At 53.7% G+C, this 15,869-nt stretch overlaps 1 protein-coding gene across 3 annotated transcripts in view; it reads left to right on the top strand.

The window, feature by feature from the left end:
* Positions 1 to 11,488, top strand: part of ncapd2 (non-SMC condensin I complex, subunit D2) — a 69,026-nt gene extending 57,538 nt beyond the window's left edge. The window contains exons 25-30 of one of the 3 annotated variants that reach the window (XM_070870469.1): positions 4,872 to 4,966; positions 5,288 to 5,368; positions 6,220 to 6,403; positions 7,341 to 7,458; positions 10,667 to 10,813; positions 11,215 to 11,488. In XM_070870469.1, the coding sequence (XP_070726570.1) occupies positions 4,872 to 4,966; positions 5,288 to 5,368; positions 6,220 to 6,403; positions 7,341 to 7,458; positions 10,667 to 10,813; positions 11,215 to 11,315 (726 nt within the window). In that variant the 3' untranslated portion in view covers positions 11,316 to 11,488. Of the gene's footprint in view, positions 1 to 4,871; positions 4,967 to 5,287; positions 5,369 to 6,219; positions 6,404 to 7,340; positions 7,459 to 10,666; positions 10,814 to 11,214 lie in introns of those variants that run through there. The other 2 variants (XM_070870470.1, XM_070870471.1) reach the window with 2 other exon arrangements.
* The last annotated feature ends 4,381 nt before the right edge of the window (positions 11,489 to 15,869 follow it).

Genomic DNA, 15,869 nt, shown 5'->3' on the forward strand with positions numbered 1-15,869 from the left:
CTATCCAAGTCACTCTGCAGCCTCATAGCATCCTTCTCGCAGCTCACACTGCCACCCAACTTAGTGTCATCCGCAAATTTGGAGATACTACATTTAATCCCCTCATCTAAATCATTAATGTACAATGTAAACAGCTGGGGCCCCAGCACAGAACCTTGCGGTACCCCACTAGTCACTGCCTGAAAAGTCCCCATTTACTCCTACTCTTTGCTTCCTGTCTGACAACCAGTTCTCATCCATGTCAGCACACTACCCCCAATCTCATGTGCTTTAACTTTGCACATTAATCTCTTGTGTGGGACTTTGTCGAAAGCCTTCTGAAAGTCCAAATATACCACATCAACTGGTTCTCCTTTGTCCACTTTACTGGAAACATCCTCAAAAAATTCCAGAAGATTTGTCAAGCATGATTTCCCCTTCACAAATCCATGCTGACTTGGACCTATTATGTCACCATTTTCCAAATGTGCTGCTATGACATCCTTAATAATTGATTCCATCATTTACCCACTACTGAGGTCAGGCTGACCGGTCTATGATTCCCTGTTTTCTCTCCCTCCTTTTTTAAAAAGTGGGGTTACATTGGCTACCCTCCACTCGTTAGGAACTGATCCAGAGTCAATGGAATGTTGGAAAATGACTGTTAATGCATCCACTATTTCCAAGGCCACCTCCTTAAGTACTCTGGGATGCAGTCCATCAGGCCCTGGGGATTTATCGGCCTTCAATCCCATCAATTTCCCCAACACAATTTCCCGACTAATAAGGATTTCCCTCAGTTCCTCCTCCTTACTAGACCCTCTGACCCCTTTTATATCCGGAAGGTTGTTTGTGTCCTCCTTTGTGAATACCGAACCAAAGTACTTGTTCAATTGGTCTGCCATTTCTTTGTTCCCTGTTATGACTTCCCCTGATTCTGACTGCAGGGGACCTATGTTTGTCTTTACTAACCTTTTTCTCTTTACATACCAATAGAAACTTTTGCAATCCGCCTTAATGTTCCCTGCAAGCTTCTTCTCGTACTCCATTTTCCCTGCCCTAATCAAACACTTTGTCCTCCTCTGCTGAGTTCTAAATTTCTCCCAGTCCCTGGGTTCGCTGCTATTTCTGGCCAATTTGTATGCCACTTCCTTGGCTTTAATACTATCCCTGATTTCCCTAGATAGCCACGGTTGAGCCACCTTCCCTTTTTTATTTTTATGCCAGACAGGAATGTACAATTGTTGTAGTTCATCCATGCGGTTTCTAAATGTCTGCCATTGCCCATCCACAGTCAACCCCTTAAGTATCATTCGCCAATCTATCTTAGCCAATTCACGCCTCATACCTTCAAAGTTACCCTTCTTTAAGTTCTGGACCATGGTCTCTGAATTAACTGTTTCATTCTCCATCCTAATGCAGAATTCCACCATATTATGGTCACTCTTCCCCAAGGGGTCTCGCACAATGAGATTGCTAATTAATCCTCTCTCATTACACAACACCCAGTCTAAGATGGCCTCCCCCCTAGTTGGTTCCTCGACATATTGGTCTAGAAAACCATCCCTTATGCACTCCAGGAAATCCTCCTCCACCGTATTGCTTCCAGTTTGGCTAGCCCAATCTATGTACATATTAAAGTCACCCATTATAACTGCTGCACCTTTATTGCATGCACCCCTAATTTCCTGTTTGATGCCCTCTCCAACATCACTACTACTGTTTGGAGGTCGGTACACAACTCCCACTAACGTTTTTTGCCCTTTGGTGTTCTGCAGCTCTACCCATATAGATTCCACATCATCCAAGCTAATGTCTTTCCTAACTATTGCATTAATCTCCTCTTTAACCAGCAATGCTACCCCACCACCTCTTCCTTTTATTCTATCCTTCCTGAATGTTGAATACCCCTGGATGTTGAGTTCCCAGCCCTGATCATCCTGGAGCCACGTCTCTGTAATCCCAATCACATCATATTTGTTAACATCTATTTGCACAGTTAATTCATCCACTTTATTGCGGATGCTCCTTGCATTAAGACACAAAGCCTTCAGGCTTGTTTTTTTAACACCCTTTGTCCTTTTAGAATTTTGCTGTACAGTGGCCCTTTTTGTTCTTTGCCTTGGGTTTCTCTGCCCTCCACTTTTCCTCATCTCCTTTCTGTCTTTTGCTTTTGTCTCCCTGCATTGGTTCCCATCCCCCTGCCATATTAGTTTAACTCCTCCCCAACAGCACTAGCAAACACTCCCCCGAGGACATTGGTTCCGGTCCTGCCCAGGTGCAGACCGTCCGGTTTGTACTGGTCCCACCTCCCCCAGAACCGGTTCCAATGCCCCAGGAATTTGAATCCCTCCCTGCTGCACCACTGCTCAAGCCACGTACTCATCTGCGCTATCCTGCGATTCCTACTCTGACTAGCACGTGGCACTGGTAGCAATCCCGAGATTACTACTTTTGAGGTCCTACTTTTTAATTTAGCTCCTAGCTCCTTAAATTCCTTTCGTAGGACCTCATCCCTTTTTTTTTTAAACCTATGTCGTTGGTACCAATGTGCACCACGACAACTGGCTGTTCTCCCTCCCTTTTCAGAATGTCCTGCACCCGCTCTGAGACATCCTTGACCCTTGCACCAGGGAGGCAACATACCATCCTGGAGTCTCGGTTGTGGCCGCAGAAACGCCTATCAATTCCCCTTACAATTGAATTCTCTATCACTATCGCTCTCCCACTCTTTCCTGCCCTCCTGTGCAGCAGAGCCAGCCACGGTGCCATGAACTTGACCCTGATGAGTCATCCCCCCCCCCCCCCAACAGTACTCAAAGCAGTGTATCTGTTTTGCAGGGGGATGACCACAGGGGACCCCTGCACTACCTTCCTTGCACTGCTCTTCCTGCTGGTCTTCCATTCCCTATCTGGCTGTGGACCCTTCTCCTGCGGTAAGACCAACTCGCTGCACGTGCTACTCACGTCATTCTCAGCATCGTGGATGCTCCAGAGTGAATCCACCCTCAGCTCCAACTCCGCAACGCGGACCGTCAGGGGCTCGAGGCGGATACACTTCCCGCACACGTAGTCGTCAGGGACACCGGAAGTGTCCCTGAGTTCCCACATGATACAGGAGGAGCATAACACCTGACCGAGCTCTCCTGCCATGACTTAACCCTTAGATACACTTAAATTGGCAACACAATGTTAAAAGTTACTGACTAATATAAAAAAGAAAAAGAAAAACTACTCACCAATCACCAGCCAATCACTTATCCCCTAGGCTGTGACGTCACCTTTCTGTTTCTTTCTACTTCTTTTTTGCCTTCTCCCTGTAGCTGCACAAGTCACTCCTCTCGCGGCCTTTTGTAGGCCTCTGCTGATCCCCGGACTCACGGCTCAGCGACCACGAACTCCCGCTGCCTCTCGCGGCCTTTTGTAGGCCTCTGCTGATCCCCGGACTCACGCCTCAGCGACCACGAACTCCCGCTGCCTCTCGCGGCCTTTTGTAGGCCTCTGCTGATCCCCGGACTCACGGCTCAGCGACCACGAACTCCCGCTGCCTCTCGCGGCCTTTTGTAGGCCTCTGCTGATCCCCGGACTCACGCCTCAGTGACCACTCCAGAGAGTATAGGCCCATTCTGCACAATCTTGGTTTCCGTATTTACGAAAGGATATACTCGCTTTGGAGGCAGTTCAGAGAAGGTTCACTCGGTTGATTCCGGGGATGAGGGGGTTGACTTGTGAGGAAAGGTTGAGGAGGTTGGGCCTCTACTCATTGAATAAGTTTAAGACAGAAATAGACAGTTTCTTAACTGATAAGGAAATAAAGGGTTTATGGGGAGCCAGCAGGGAAGTGGAGCGCTGAGTCCATGATCGGATCAGCCATGATCTTATTAAATGGTGGAGCAGGCTCGAGGGGCCGTATGGCCGACTCCTGCTCCTATTTCTTATTAATCTCTCCGCATTAGACACACCTCTCTTCCCAAAAATCAATCGAGTGAACCTCTGTTGCACTGGCTCTAAGGCAAGTATAACCTGCCTTAGACAGACCAGAACTATGCCCAGTATGTCCTCATCATAGGCAGTCCCTCGGAATCGAGGAAGACTTGCTTCCTCTCTGAGAATGAGTTCTCAGGTGGCTGAACAGTCCAATACGAGAGCCACAGTCCCTGTCACAGGTGGGACAGGCAGTGGTTGAGGGGAGGGGAAGGGAAGGGTGGGACTGGTTTGCCGCACGCTCCTTCCGCTGCCTGCGCTTGCTTTCTGCACGCTCTCGGCGACGAGACTCGAGGTGCTCAGCGCCCTCCCGGATGCACTCCCTCCACTTAGGGGCGGACTGGTCTTTGGGCCAGGGACTCCCAGGTGTCGGTGGGGATGTTGCACTTTATCAGGGAGGGGGGTGTCCCTTGTAACGTTTCCTCTGCCCACCTTTGGCCCGTTTGCCGTGAAGGAGTTCCGAGTCGAGCGCTCGCTTTGGGAGTCTCGTGTCTGGCATGTGGACAATGTGGCCCTGCCCAGCGGAGCTGGTCGAGTGTGGTCAGTGCTTCGATGCTGGGGATTTTGGCCTGGTTGAGGACGCTAACGTTGGTGCGTCTGTCCTCCCGGGGGATTTGTGCAGTGATACGGTAGTGAGGCACAGTCTCTGAGCGTGGGAGGAGTGAAGGACACACTGAGCGTGGGGGGGGGAATATAGGAGTGAGGGACACACTGTGAAGGGAGTCGGTCACCAACACTGGTTGAACACTGGGAGAGACTGCAGTCTGATTTTCCCCTCCCCCTCCCTCTCTCTCCCTCCCTCTCTCTCCCTCTCTCTCTCTCTCTCTCTCTCTCTCTCTCTCTCTCTCTCTCTCTCTCTCTCTCTCTCTCTCTCTCTCTCTCTCTCTCTCTCTCTCTCTCCTGTGCAGGGGAACGCCGTGTACAACCTGCTCCCTGACATTATCAGCCGCCTCTCGGACCCAGAGTGTGGGGTGGGAGAGGAGCCCTTCCAGACCATCATGAGGTAAGGTCAGAGGTCGAGCGGGGTCAGCTTGGTCCCGGGGAGGGAGGGGCCTGGTCCCGGGGAGGGAGGGGGGGGGGGGGGGGGGCCTGGTCCCGGAGAGGAGTGGGGTACCTGTGGGGGTGGTAGGCTCCAGTCCCTGTGGCCTGTTCTCGGGGAGGGAGAGTGGGAGTCTCCTCTGTCTCCCGGGACCTCTTGTTCCCTGCCCCTCCCCCGCCTTGGGCCTGTTTTGTGGGATCGTGCTGTTCGCTGACGCCGATGTTCCGGGACCCTGGTGCTTGTGACGGTGGCTGATCCAACCCTTTGCTTTCGCTTCCTCCCCAGGCAGATGTTCAGCTACATCACCAAGGACAAGCAGACGGAGAGCCTGGTGGAGAAACTGTGTCAGAGGTTCCGCACTGCCAAGTGAGAGAGCCCACTGCGAGCCCGTGAGGGGGGGGGGGCCGGGGGTGGGGGAAGAGAGAAGGGCAACGTGTCCTTGCAGTGTTACCCTCCAGACCCCTCACAGCTCTGACGTTACAGGAGTCAAACTTGGTGAGCAGCCCCTCGAGCCTGTTACACAGGAACAGGAGGAGGCCCATTCAGCCCTCGAGGCTGTTACACCAGGAACAGGAGGAGGCCCATTCAGCCCCTCGAGCCTGTTATACAGGAACAGGAGGCCCATTCAGCCCCTCGAGTCTGTTATACAGGAACAGGAGGCCTATTCAGCCCCTCGAGCCTGTTGCACAGGAACAGGAGGCCCATTCAGCCCCTCGAGCCTGTTACACAGGAACAGGAGGAGGCCCATTCAGTCCCTCGAGCCTGTTAGCATCTGCGTTTCCGACATCCCATCGGTGCCTGCACTTCATTGGCTGTGAAGTACTTTGGGAGGTCTTGAGGTGGGGACAGACGCTATGGAAATGCAAAGTTCTGGGCCTGGGACAGCTGAGCTGAGCTGCAGTACACGTCCTCGGGTCCCAGAGGGAGCCCTCTCCTCGCAGCACACACTCTTCTCCCCCCCACACCCCCGTGTGAGGGAGCCGGTACTGCAGCAACACCACCCCACGTCTGACCCGGGGACAAGTCTGATGCTTTATTGGGCCCCGTCTCCGGCCCAGTGCTGGGGAAGACTCTCCTCGCCCTCCCCGCCTCCCCCCCCCTCCCCTTCTCACCCGCGCCCTCCCTCAAACACACAGCAGGAAGCCGGGGGTGAGGGGGCGGGGGTGTGTGGGGGAGCGAGCTGTGACCATCTTTTTCTTCTCCCCCCGCGCCCCCAGACTGCAGAGACAGTACCGAGACCTGGCCTTCTGCCTGGCACTCCTTCCAGCCTCTGACCGCGGCCTCCGCAAGATGCAGGAGAACTTCGAGTGCTTTGCCGACAAGCTGACCGAGGAGGCTGTGTACCAGCACCTGATGGGCATCGCGGGCAAACTGCACCGGGGCATCAAACCCGAGCTCAAGGTACGGGCGCCCCAGGGATGCACCTCCCATTTCTCTGTGGCGCGCTCTCGCTCTCTCTCTCTCTCTCTCTCTCTCTCTCTCTCTCTCTCTCTCTCTCTCTCTCTCTGGCTCGCTCGCGGCTCTCTCTCTCTCTCTCTCTCTGGCTCGCGCGTCTCTCTCCTGGCTCGCTCGCGCGCTCTCTCTCTCTCTGGCTCGCTCGCGCGCTCTCTCTCTCTGTGGCTCGCTCGCGCGCTCTCTCTCTCTGTGGCTCGCTCGCGCGCTCTCTCTCTCTCTCTCTGACTCGCTCGCGCGCTCTCTCTCTCTCTCTCTGGCTCGCTCGCGCGCTCTCTCTCTCTCTCTGGCTCGCTCGCGCGCTCTCTCTCTCTCTCTGGCTCGCTCGCGCGCTCTCTCTCTCTGGCTCGCTCGCGCGCTCTCTCTGTGGCTCGCTCGCGCGCTCTCTCTCTCTCTCTGGCTCGCTCGCGCTCTCTCTCTCTCTCTCTGGCTCGCTCGCGCGCTCTCTCTCTCTGGCTCGCTCGCGCGCTCTCTCTCTCTCTGGCTCGCTCGCGCGCTCTCTCTCTCTCTCTCTGGCTCGCGCGCGCTCTCTCTCTCTCTCTCTCTCCCTCTCTCTCTCTGGCGCGCGCTCTCTCTCTCTCTCTCTCTCTCTCTCTCTCTCTCTCTCTCTCTCTCTCTCTCTCTCTCTCTCTCTCTCTCTCTCTCTCTCCTGGCTCGCTCGCTCTCTCTCTCTCTCTCTCTCTCTCTGGCTCGCGCGCTCTCTCTCTCTCTCTCTCCTCTCTCTCTCTCTCTCTCTCTCTCTCTCTCTCTCTCTCTCTCTCTCTCTCTCTGGCTCGCGCGCTCCTCTCTCTCTCTCTCTCTCTCTCTGGCTGGCTCGCTCTCGCGCGCTCTCTCTCTGGCTCGCTCGCGCTTTCTCTAATGCCCCTCTCCTTTTCCCCCCCGACAGGTACTTGTCGATGAATTTGAACAGAGGCTGACCCGTTGCCACAGAAGGGGTTTGGATGATGGGGACGCAGGTGATGTGGTGACCCAGCCAGCAGTGAAGGGCCCGTGCAGGGCAGCGGGTAAGTGAGGTGGGGTTAGAGGTCACTGGGCCTGCTGCTCACTGACCGGATTGGACGGGGTGGGGGCGGAGAACTGGTCCAGCTTCTGCTCGAAACAATTGTGCGAATTGGAGTTCTCGGCTTGTTGCAGAGGCCCACCATTGTCTGGGGGGAAAAAACACCACCTGACCTCGAGCCTCAATCTGGCCCCGAGTGAAGAAAAACTGACATTTATATAGCGCCTTTCACCACTTCTGGATGCCCCAAAGGGCTTTACAGCCAATGAAGTACATTTGTATTTTTTGAAGTGCAGTCACTGTTGTATTGTGGGAAACGCAGCAGCCAGCTTGCGCACAGCAAGCTCCCACAGACTGCAATATGATTAATGACCAGTTTATCTGTTGGGTTGAGGATAAATATTGGTGGAGATACAGATTTTGGAGCGATAAGAGTCATGGGTTATGGGGAGCGGGCGGGGAAGTGGAGTCGAGTCCATGATCGGATCAGCCATGATCGTATTAAATGGCGGAGCAGGCTCGAGGGGCCGTATGGCCGACTTCTGCTCCTATTCCTTACGTTCTATGCCCCAGAGGATATTTCCAATCGTAGGGGGAAACTAAAACCTGGGGATTTGAGAGGAAATGTCTTCACCCAGAGGGCGGTGGGGGTCTGGGGTGGAACTCACCGCCTGAAAGGGTGGTAGAGGCAGAAACCCTCACTACATTTGGATGTGCACCTGAAGTACAGTAACCTACAGGGCTACGGACCGAGAGTTGGAAAGTGGGATGAGGCTGGATAGCTCTTGGTCGGCCGGCGCGGACACGATGGGATGAAATGGCCTCCTTCCATGCTGTAAATTTCTATGATTCTGTGAAACAAAACTCACTAATGTAGTGAGCAACAGCATCATCATCATCATCATCGGTGATCCCTCGAAACGAGGATGACTTCCTTCCACGCCGAAAAGGGATGAGTTCACAGGTTTTTCAATGAAGGACCCAATATTCCGGATCCTGAAGGGTGGAAGATGCATGTGCGTGGATTTATTTAACGTGGGGTGGCCGTTGCACACCAGCCACCACACGGGCTTGACCGAGCTAGGCCTTGGTCCAGGGTCAAGGGTCAACCAGGACGACTGGGAGACCTGCTCTGCTGCACGGACCTAGTGTGCGCACACATCGCAGTGTGGGCTGGCCCCGTGCTGCCCCTGGGCCCTCTCCTCTTCTGGGCCCTGAACTCGCCCCTCTCCTTGTCCCCGATCGCACCCCTCTACGAACTCTCGCTGCTCCCTCGCCCCGAGCCCTCGCCTCTCCCTCGGCCCGACCCCTCGCCTCTCCCTCGGCCCCGATCACACCCCTCTACGAACTCTCGCCTCTCCCTCGCCCCGACCCCTTGCCTCTCCTTGTCCCCGATCGCACCCCTCTACGAACTCTCGCTGCTCCCGGGCCCCTTGCCCTCGCCTCTCCCTCGGCCCCGATCACACCCCTCTACGAACTCTCGCCTCTCGGGCCCCGACCCCTCGCCTCTCCCTCGGCCCCGATCACATCCCTCTACGAACTCTCGCCTCTCCCGGGCCCCGAGCCCTCGCCTCTCCCTCGGCCCCGAGCCCTCGCCTCTCCCTCTACGAACTCTCGCCTCTCCCGGGCCCCGAGCCCTCGGCCCAGATCACATCCCTCTACGAACTCTCGCCTCCCGGGCCCCGACCCCTCGCCCCTCCCTCGGCCCCGATCACATCCCTCTACGAACTCTCGCCTCTCCCTCGCCCCGACCCCTCGCCTCTCCCTCGGCCCCGATCACATCCCTCTACGAACTCTCGCCTCTCCCGGGCCCCGAGCCCTCGCCTCTCCCTCGGCCCCGATCACACCCCTCTACGAACTCTCGCCTCTCCCGAGCCCTCGCCTCTCCCTCAGCCCCGATCACAACCCTCTACGAACTCTCTCCTCTCCCTCGCCCCGATCACACCCCTCTACGAACTCTCGCCTCTCCCGGGCCCCGACCCCTCGCCCCGATCACACCCCTCTACGAACTCTCGCCTCTCCCGAGCCCTCGCCTCTCCCTCGGCCCCGATCACATCCCTCTACGAACTCTCGCGCCTCTCCCGGGCCCCGAGCCCTCGCCTCTCCCTCGCCCCGATCACACCCCTCTACGAACTCTCGCCACTCCCGGGCCCCGAGCCCTCGCCCCTCTCCTTGTCCCCGATCACACCCCTCTACGAACTCTCGCGCCTCCCTCGCCCCGAGCCCTCGCCTCTCCCTCGCCCCGATCACATCCCTCTACGAACTCTCGCGCCTCCCTCGCCCCGACCCCTCGCCTCTCCCTCGCCCCGATCACACCCCTCTACGAACTCTCGCCTCTCCCTCGCCCCGATCACACCCCTCTACGAACTCTCGCCTCTCCCGGGTCCCGACCTCGCCACAACGACGAGGATAGTGACAGGAGGATCTAAACAGGCTGGTGAAACGGGCTGGCATGTGGCAAATGCAGTTTCGTACACAAAAGTGTGAAGTGATACATTGTGGTAGAAAGTATGAGAGGCGATATAAACGAAATGGTACAATTTTCAAGGGGAACCAGGAACTGAGACCTGGGGGGGTTAGAATCATATGGCATTGTTGGCTTTAGTAATGGAGGTACAGAGTTCAAAAGCAAGGAAGTTACGCTGAACCTTTATCAAACATTGATATACTCGCTTTGGAGGCAGTTCAGAGAAGGTTCACTCGGTTGATTCCGGAGATGAGGGGATTGACTTATGAGGAAAGGTTGAGGAGGCTGGGCCTCTACTCATTGGAGTTCAGAAGAATGAGAGGTGATCTTATCGAAACGTATAAGATTATGAGGGGGGCTCGACAAGGTGGATGCAGAGAGGATGTTTCCACTGATGGGGGAGACCAGAACTAGGGGGCATGGTCTTAGAATAAGGGGCCGCCCATTTAAAACTGAGATGAGGAGGAATTTCTTCAGAGGGTTGTACATCTGTGGAACTCGCTGGCTCAGAGAGCTGTGGAAGCCGGGACATTGAATATATTTAAGGCGGAGATAGATTTTTGAGCGATAATGGAGTGAAGGATTATGGGGAGCGGGCGGGGAAGTGGAGCTGAGTCCATGATCGGATCAGCCATGATGGTATTAAATGGCGGAGCAGGCTCGAGGGGCCGAGTGGCCGTCTCCTGCTCCTATTTCTGATGTTCTAATGTCGTGCCCTCACCAAGGGTTTACCTCATCTTCCCAGCAGATAAGCAGCGGGGTGGAAGGGCCAGGAGGGGGGATGGACCAGTCACCCCCAGGGTCGGCAAGCGTCGACAGCCAAGTCGCAAAGGCTGTGTCACCTTTTCCAGCAACGAGGAGACGGAGGAGGAGGAGGAGGAGGAGAGTGATGGTGAGTCACAGGGTTCAGGCCATGTCTGTGTCTTGCCCCTTTACAGGAGATCGAGTAGTCGAAGGGGTGTGATGAAGTTGGGGGGGTGGAGGGGCGGATATTCCCCTCTGGGTGAGTGACAGCAGCCCTGACCAATCGCCCTACAGAGAAGAAAGGACTTTCATTTATATAGTGCCTTTCACCGCCCCAGGCCATCCCAAAGTGCTTTTCAGCCAACGAAGTACTTTTCGAAATGTGGTCACTTGTAATGTAAGCCCTCCCTCGGCGCCGGTGTGTTGGACCTCGAGTATGCGCTCGAGTCTCTGGAGTGGTCGGTGTAGGTCCTCGGACAGTTGGGTATCGGTGCGGTGCTGTAAGTGACCTTTTGACAATCCCTCCTTCCCTCCCTCCCCTCTGCACAGGTCTGGAAGTGGGGGCACTGGACAGCGAGATAACCCCAAAGATGACTTCTCCCATCCAGCGGGCCACACGGAGCACGCGATCATGTGCGAAGCGCAGATAACAAGGAGAAGCCCCCCTTCCCCGAGGTTGCAGACTGTGACTCAATGTGTGTGTGTGGTGCCTCCAATCTATCGGTTCAGCTTCTGCCTCTGACCGCTCCTTCTGAACTGGTTCTTAAATCTATTCTACCCTGTATATATTTCCTGTCTTTCAATAAAATGCTTTTCTACTGGACTTGAATTCCTCGGTGATGACTGGAAATGCAGAGAGGGCAGATCATCCATCGTCTGCAGACCCTCGAAATCGAGGAAGACTCGGGTGGCTGAACAGTCCAATACGGGAATTACAGTCCCTGTCACAGATGGGGCAGACAGTGGTTGAGGGAAAGGGTGGGTGGGACTGGTTTGCCGCACGCTCCTTCCACTGCCTGCGCTTGGTTTCTGCATGCTCTCGGCGACGAGACTCGGTGCTCAGTGCCCTCCCGGATGCACTTCCTCCACTTAGGGTGGTCTTTGACCAGGGATTCCCAGGTGCCGGTGGGGATGTTACATTTTATCAAAGCGGGGTGTCCTTGTAACGTTTCCTCTGCCCACCTGGGGCTCGCTTGCCGTGAAGGAGTTCCGAGTAGAGCGCTTGCTTTGGGAGTCTCGTGTCTGGGGGCGTGCGGACGATGTGGCCCTGCCCAGCGGAGCTGGTTGAGTGTGGTCAGTGCTTCGATGCTGGGGATGTTGGCCTGGTCGAGGACGCTAACGTTGGTGCGTCTGTCCTCCCAGGGGATTTGCAGGATCTTGCTGAGACATCGTTGGTGGTATTTCTCCAGCGATTTTGAGGGTGTCCACTGTATATGGTCCATGTCTCTGAGCCATACAGGATAATGGAGCAGTCCATTCCACATTCGGGCTCGGGCTGATGAGTGGCAAGTGCCACACAATTGCCAGGCAATGACTATCTCCAACAAGCGAGAGTCTAATCACTGCCCCTTGACATTCAGCGACATTACCATCGCCGAATCCCCCACCATCAACATCCTGATGGTCACCATTGACCAGAACCAGAAATATAAGTCAGACCCTGTGTATATTATAAGGGCTAGAATTTCCACTTTGCTCTATTCCCCCCAAGCAATGGTCGATGTTCCAGCCTTACCGATCGCTGGCTCATCGCCAATTTTTTGGATGGCAATTTTCCACTCGGCGATAGGCCAGCGATGTCAAATGGGCGATGCCAAAGGTCAGCGATGTGACGTTCGCCCAACGAATGGCCAGCGATGTAGAAGGCAAAAACTTCCCGAGCAACGCCCTTCTGCGCATGTGACTTTTTTGATTTGTTTCCGGTTGACAGTATTTTGCTCGTTTCGGGAGGTCGGGTCATCTACACATGCGCAGAAGGCCGATTGTGGTGGGTGGGGGAGAGAGAGCGTGAGAAAGCAAGGAGGAGAGAGCTTGGATTAGGATTAAAAGCAAAAGGTGATAAATTGGAAAATGCGAGTGTGAAAACTGTTATTTGACAACGTGTAGTCAAACGTTAATTTTAAAACTTAAATTCAAAATATTAAAAAACTTATAAAGATCAAATATGTCGGCATCATCGTCTGATGTGGAGGAGGATTGCAAAAGGACCAAGGCCTTCTCCGATGAGGCAAACGAGGTCCTTGTTCAGGAGGTGGGGCGAGTTTACCCGGCGTGGCATTGGGGAACCCCCACCCGGGCGTACAAGACGATATGGTCCGAGATTTATCACGTCTCTGTGGCGTCTAACAAGGCGAGGGGGTCCGACCGATGCCGCAAGCGCTGGAACAGCCTTGTCGCGTCTGCAAGAGTAAGTACAGATTTTACATTGTATATTTTAATTTTGTACACAGTGGGACACTTTTGTACATTTAGCTGTGGAGATTGCATTCGAGAGATATGTTTGTCAATCATCACCTCGTATCCCCGATATGTGTTATAACTGTTAATGTTTTCCATAATAGTACACGTACCATACAGCTTATGCCCTATGTTGTAACGTCCGTCTTTAAATGTCACATTATGCACCCACGCAGTTGTAGTAAAGGCAGGATCGGGTCTTTTATTTTTACATTCATATTAAACAAACCCCGTATGGAAGTTACTGCGATACTTCACAAAAGCAGCCCTAGCTTGCTCGGAGTTCCGTGGCTGCTTGTGTCACATCTTCCAAGATTCCAGTGTCTCTTGTCCAGTGTCTAAACACACATCTTTAAAATAAAAAAGCCTTTGAATTCTTACAGTACATTTAGACCATTAACATACAGACGATGTAGAATTGTCCTGAAATCTCGGCTAACTGCTTTCTGAATTACTATACACAAAGCAGATCGTTTCACATACAGCTGATGTCATCAAATAGTAACAAGACACTCCAATACAGACAACGTCATGAATTACTATACATCATCATCATCGGCAGTCTCTTGGAATCGAGGAAGACTTGTTTCCACTCCTGAAGTGAGTTCTTTGGTGGCTGAACAGTCCAATACGAGAGCCACAGTCCCTGTCACAGGTGGGACAGATAGTCGTTGAGGGTAAGGGAGGGTGGGACTGGTTTGCCGCACGCTCTTTCTGCTGCCTGCGCTTGATTTCTGCAGGCTCTCGGCAACAAGACTCGAGGTGCTCAGCGCCCTCCCAGATGCACTTCCTCCATTTAGGACGGTCTTTGGCCAGGGACTCCCAGGTGTCGGTGGGGATGTTGCACTTTATCAGGGAGGCTTTGAGGGTGACCCTGTAACGTTTCCTCTGCCACCTTTGGCTCGTTTGCCGTGAAGGAGCTCAGAGTAGAGCGCTTGCTTTGGGAGTCTCGTGTCTGGCATGCGAACTATGTGGCCTGCCCAGCGGAGCTGTGTGTGGTCAGTGCTTCGATGCTGGGGATGTTGGCCTGGTCGAGGACGCTAACGTTGGTGTGTCTGTCCTCCCAGGGGATTTGCTGGATCTTGCGGAGACATCGTTGATGGTATTTCTCCAGCGACTTGAGGTGTCTACTGTACATGGTCCATGTCTCTGAACCATACAGGAGGGCGGGATCACTACAGCCCTGTAGACCATGAGCTTGGTGTCATATTTGGGGGTCTGGTCTTCAAACACTCTTTTCCTCAGGCGGCCGAAGGCTGCACTGACGCACTGGAGGCGGTGTTGGATCTCGTCGTCGATGCCTGCTCTTGTTGATAGGAGGCTCCCGAGGTATGGGAATTGGTCCACAGTGTCCAGAGCCGGGCCGTGGATCTTGATGACTGGGGGGGACAATGCTGTGCGGCGTGGGCAGGCTGGTGGAGGATCTTTGTCTTACGGATGTTTAGCGTAAGGCCCGTGCTTTCGTACACCTCAGTAAATACGTCGACTATGTCCTGGAGTTCAGCCTCTGCATGTGCACAGACGCAGGCGTTGTCTGCGTTCTGTAGCTCGCATTGTATTCGTATACTGTATTCGCATAGTAACAAGGTGCACTCACATACAGACAATGTCACAGAAACTCACAATAGGTGCAGGAATACACAACTCAGCTGATCAGCAAAGGAGTTTCTTTGCTTCTGTGCATAGATTATTATTCGCATTACCCTAAAGTCAAGTCCCACTGCCATAAATCGACTCCCACCATGCAATACTGTAAATGCACAGGTGATCAGAATGTCACATTTGAACGGCTAAGTGGCTCCATATTGTCGAGTAGCCTCTTTCGATCCAAACATCCAATCTTCCTGTTTTTAATTCAAGCTTCCAACTTTTAACCCTTTCGATCTCCAGACCGCGCCAAAGCAGAGAGTCTGAGACATGCGGCCTTGCGCTCCCACACCATATGCATGTTGCCAATTTTGCAGAGGAATATCTCGAACAACCGAGGCGTACGGGAGGGGCACAGTATTACAAGCATTGAATGATATTGAGGAGCGTGCTGCAGCTCTGGGGGGGAGCCACAGTCGTGCTGCCACTTCCCATGGATCGGCTGAGCCCTCTGATGTATCTTGTGAGCAATGTGTCAAGCAGCGTTAACATAATCCTGCCTCCACAACTCTGTTAATGAATTCCGCAGAGATGTGCTACCATATGAACTAACAGAAAAAAATCAAAGCAAGTTATTATTTAAATGGGGAAAGATTGCAAAGTGCCGCAGTACAGCGGGACCTGGGGGTACTTGTACATGAAACACAAAAGGATAGTATGCAGGTACAGCAAGTGATCAGGAAGACCAATGGTATCTTGGCCTTTATTGCAAAGGGGATGGAGTATAAAAGCAGGGAAGTCTTGCTCCAGTTATACAGGGTATTGGTGAGGCCACACCTGGAGTACTGCGTGCAGTTTTGGTCTCCGTATTTAAATAAGGATACACTTGCTTTGGAGGCAGTTCAGAGAAGGTTCACTCGGTTGATTCCAGGGATGAGGGGGATGACTGATGAGGAAAGGTTGAGGAGGTTGGGCCTCTACTCATTGGAATTCAGAAGAATGAGAGGTGATCTTATCGAAACGTATCAGATTATGAGGGGGCTCAACAAGGTGGATGCAGAGAGGATGTTCCCACTGACGGGGGAGACTAGAACTAGGGGGCATGGTCTTAGAATAAGGGGCTGCCCATTTAAAACTGAGATGAGGAGGAATTTCTTCTC

Source organism: Pristiophorus japonicus, unplaced genomic scaffold, assembly GCF_044704955.1.
Source record: "Pristiophorus japonicus isolate sPriJap1 unplaced genomic scaffold, sPriJap1.hap1 HAP1_SCAFFOLD_144, whole genome shotgun sequence".
In the NCBI taxonomy this organism is placed as follows: domain Eukaryota; kingdom Metazoa; phylum Chordata; class Chondrichthyes; family Pristiophoridae; genus Pristiophorus; species Pristiophorus japonicus.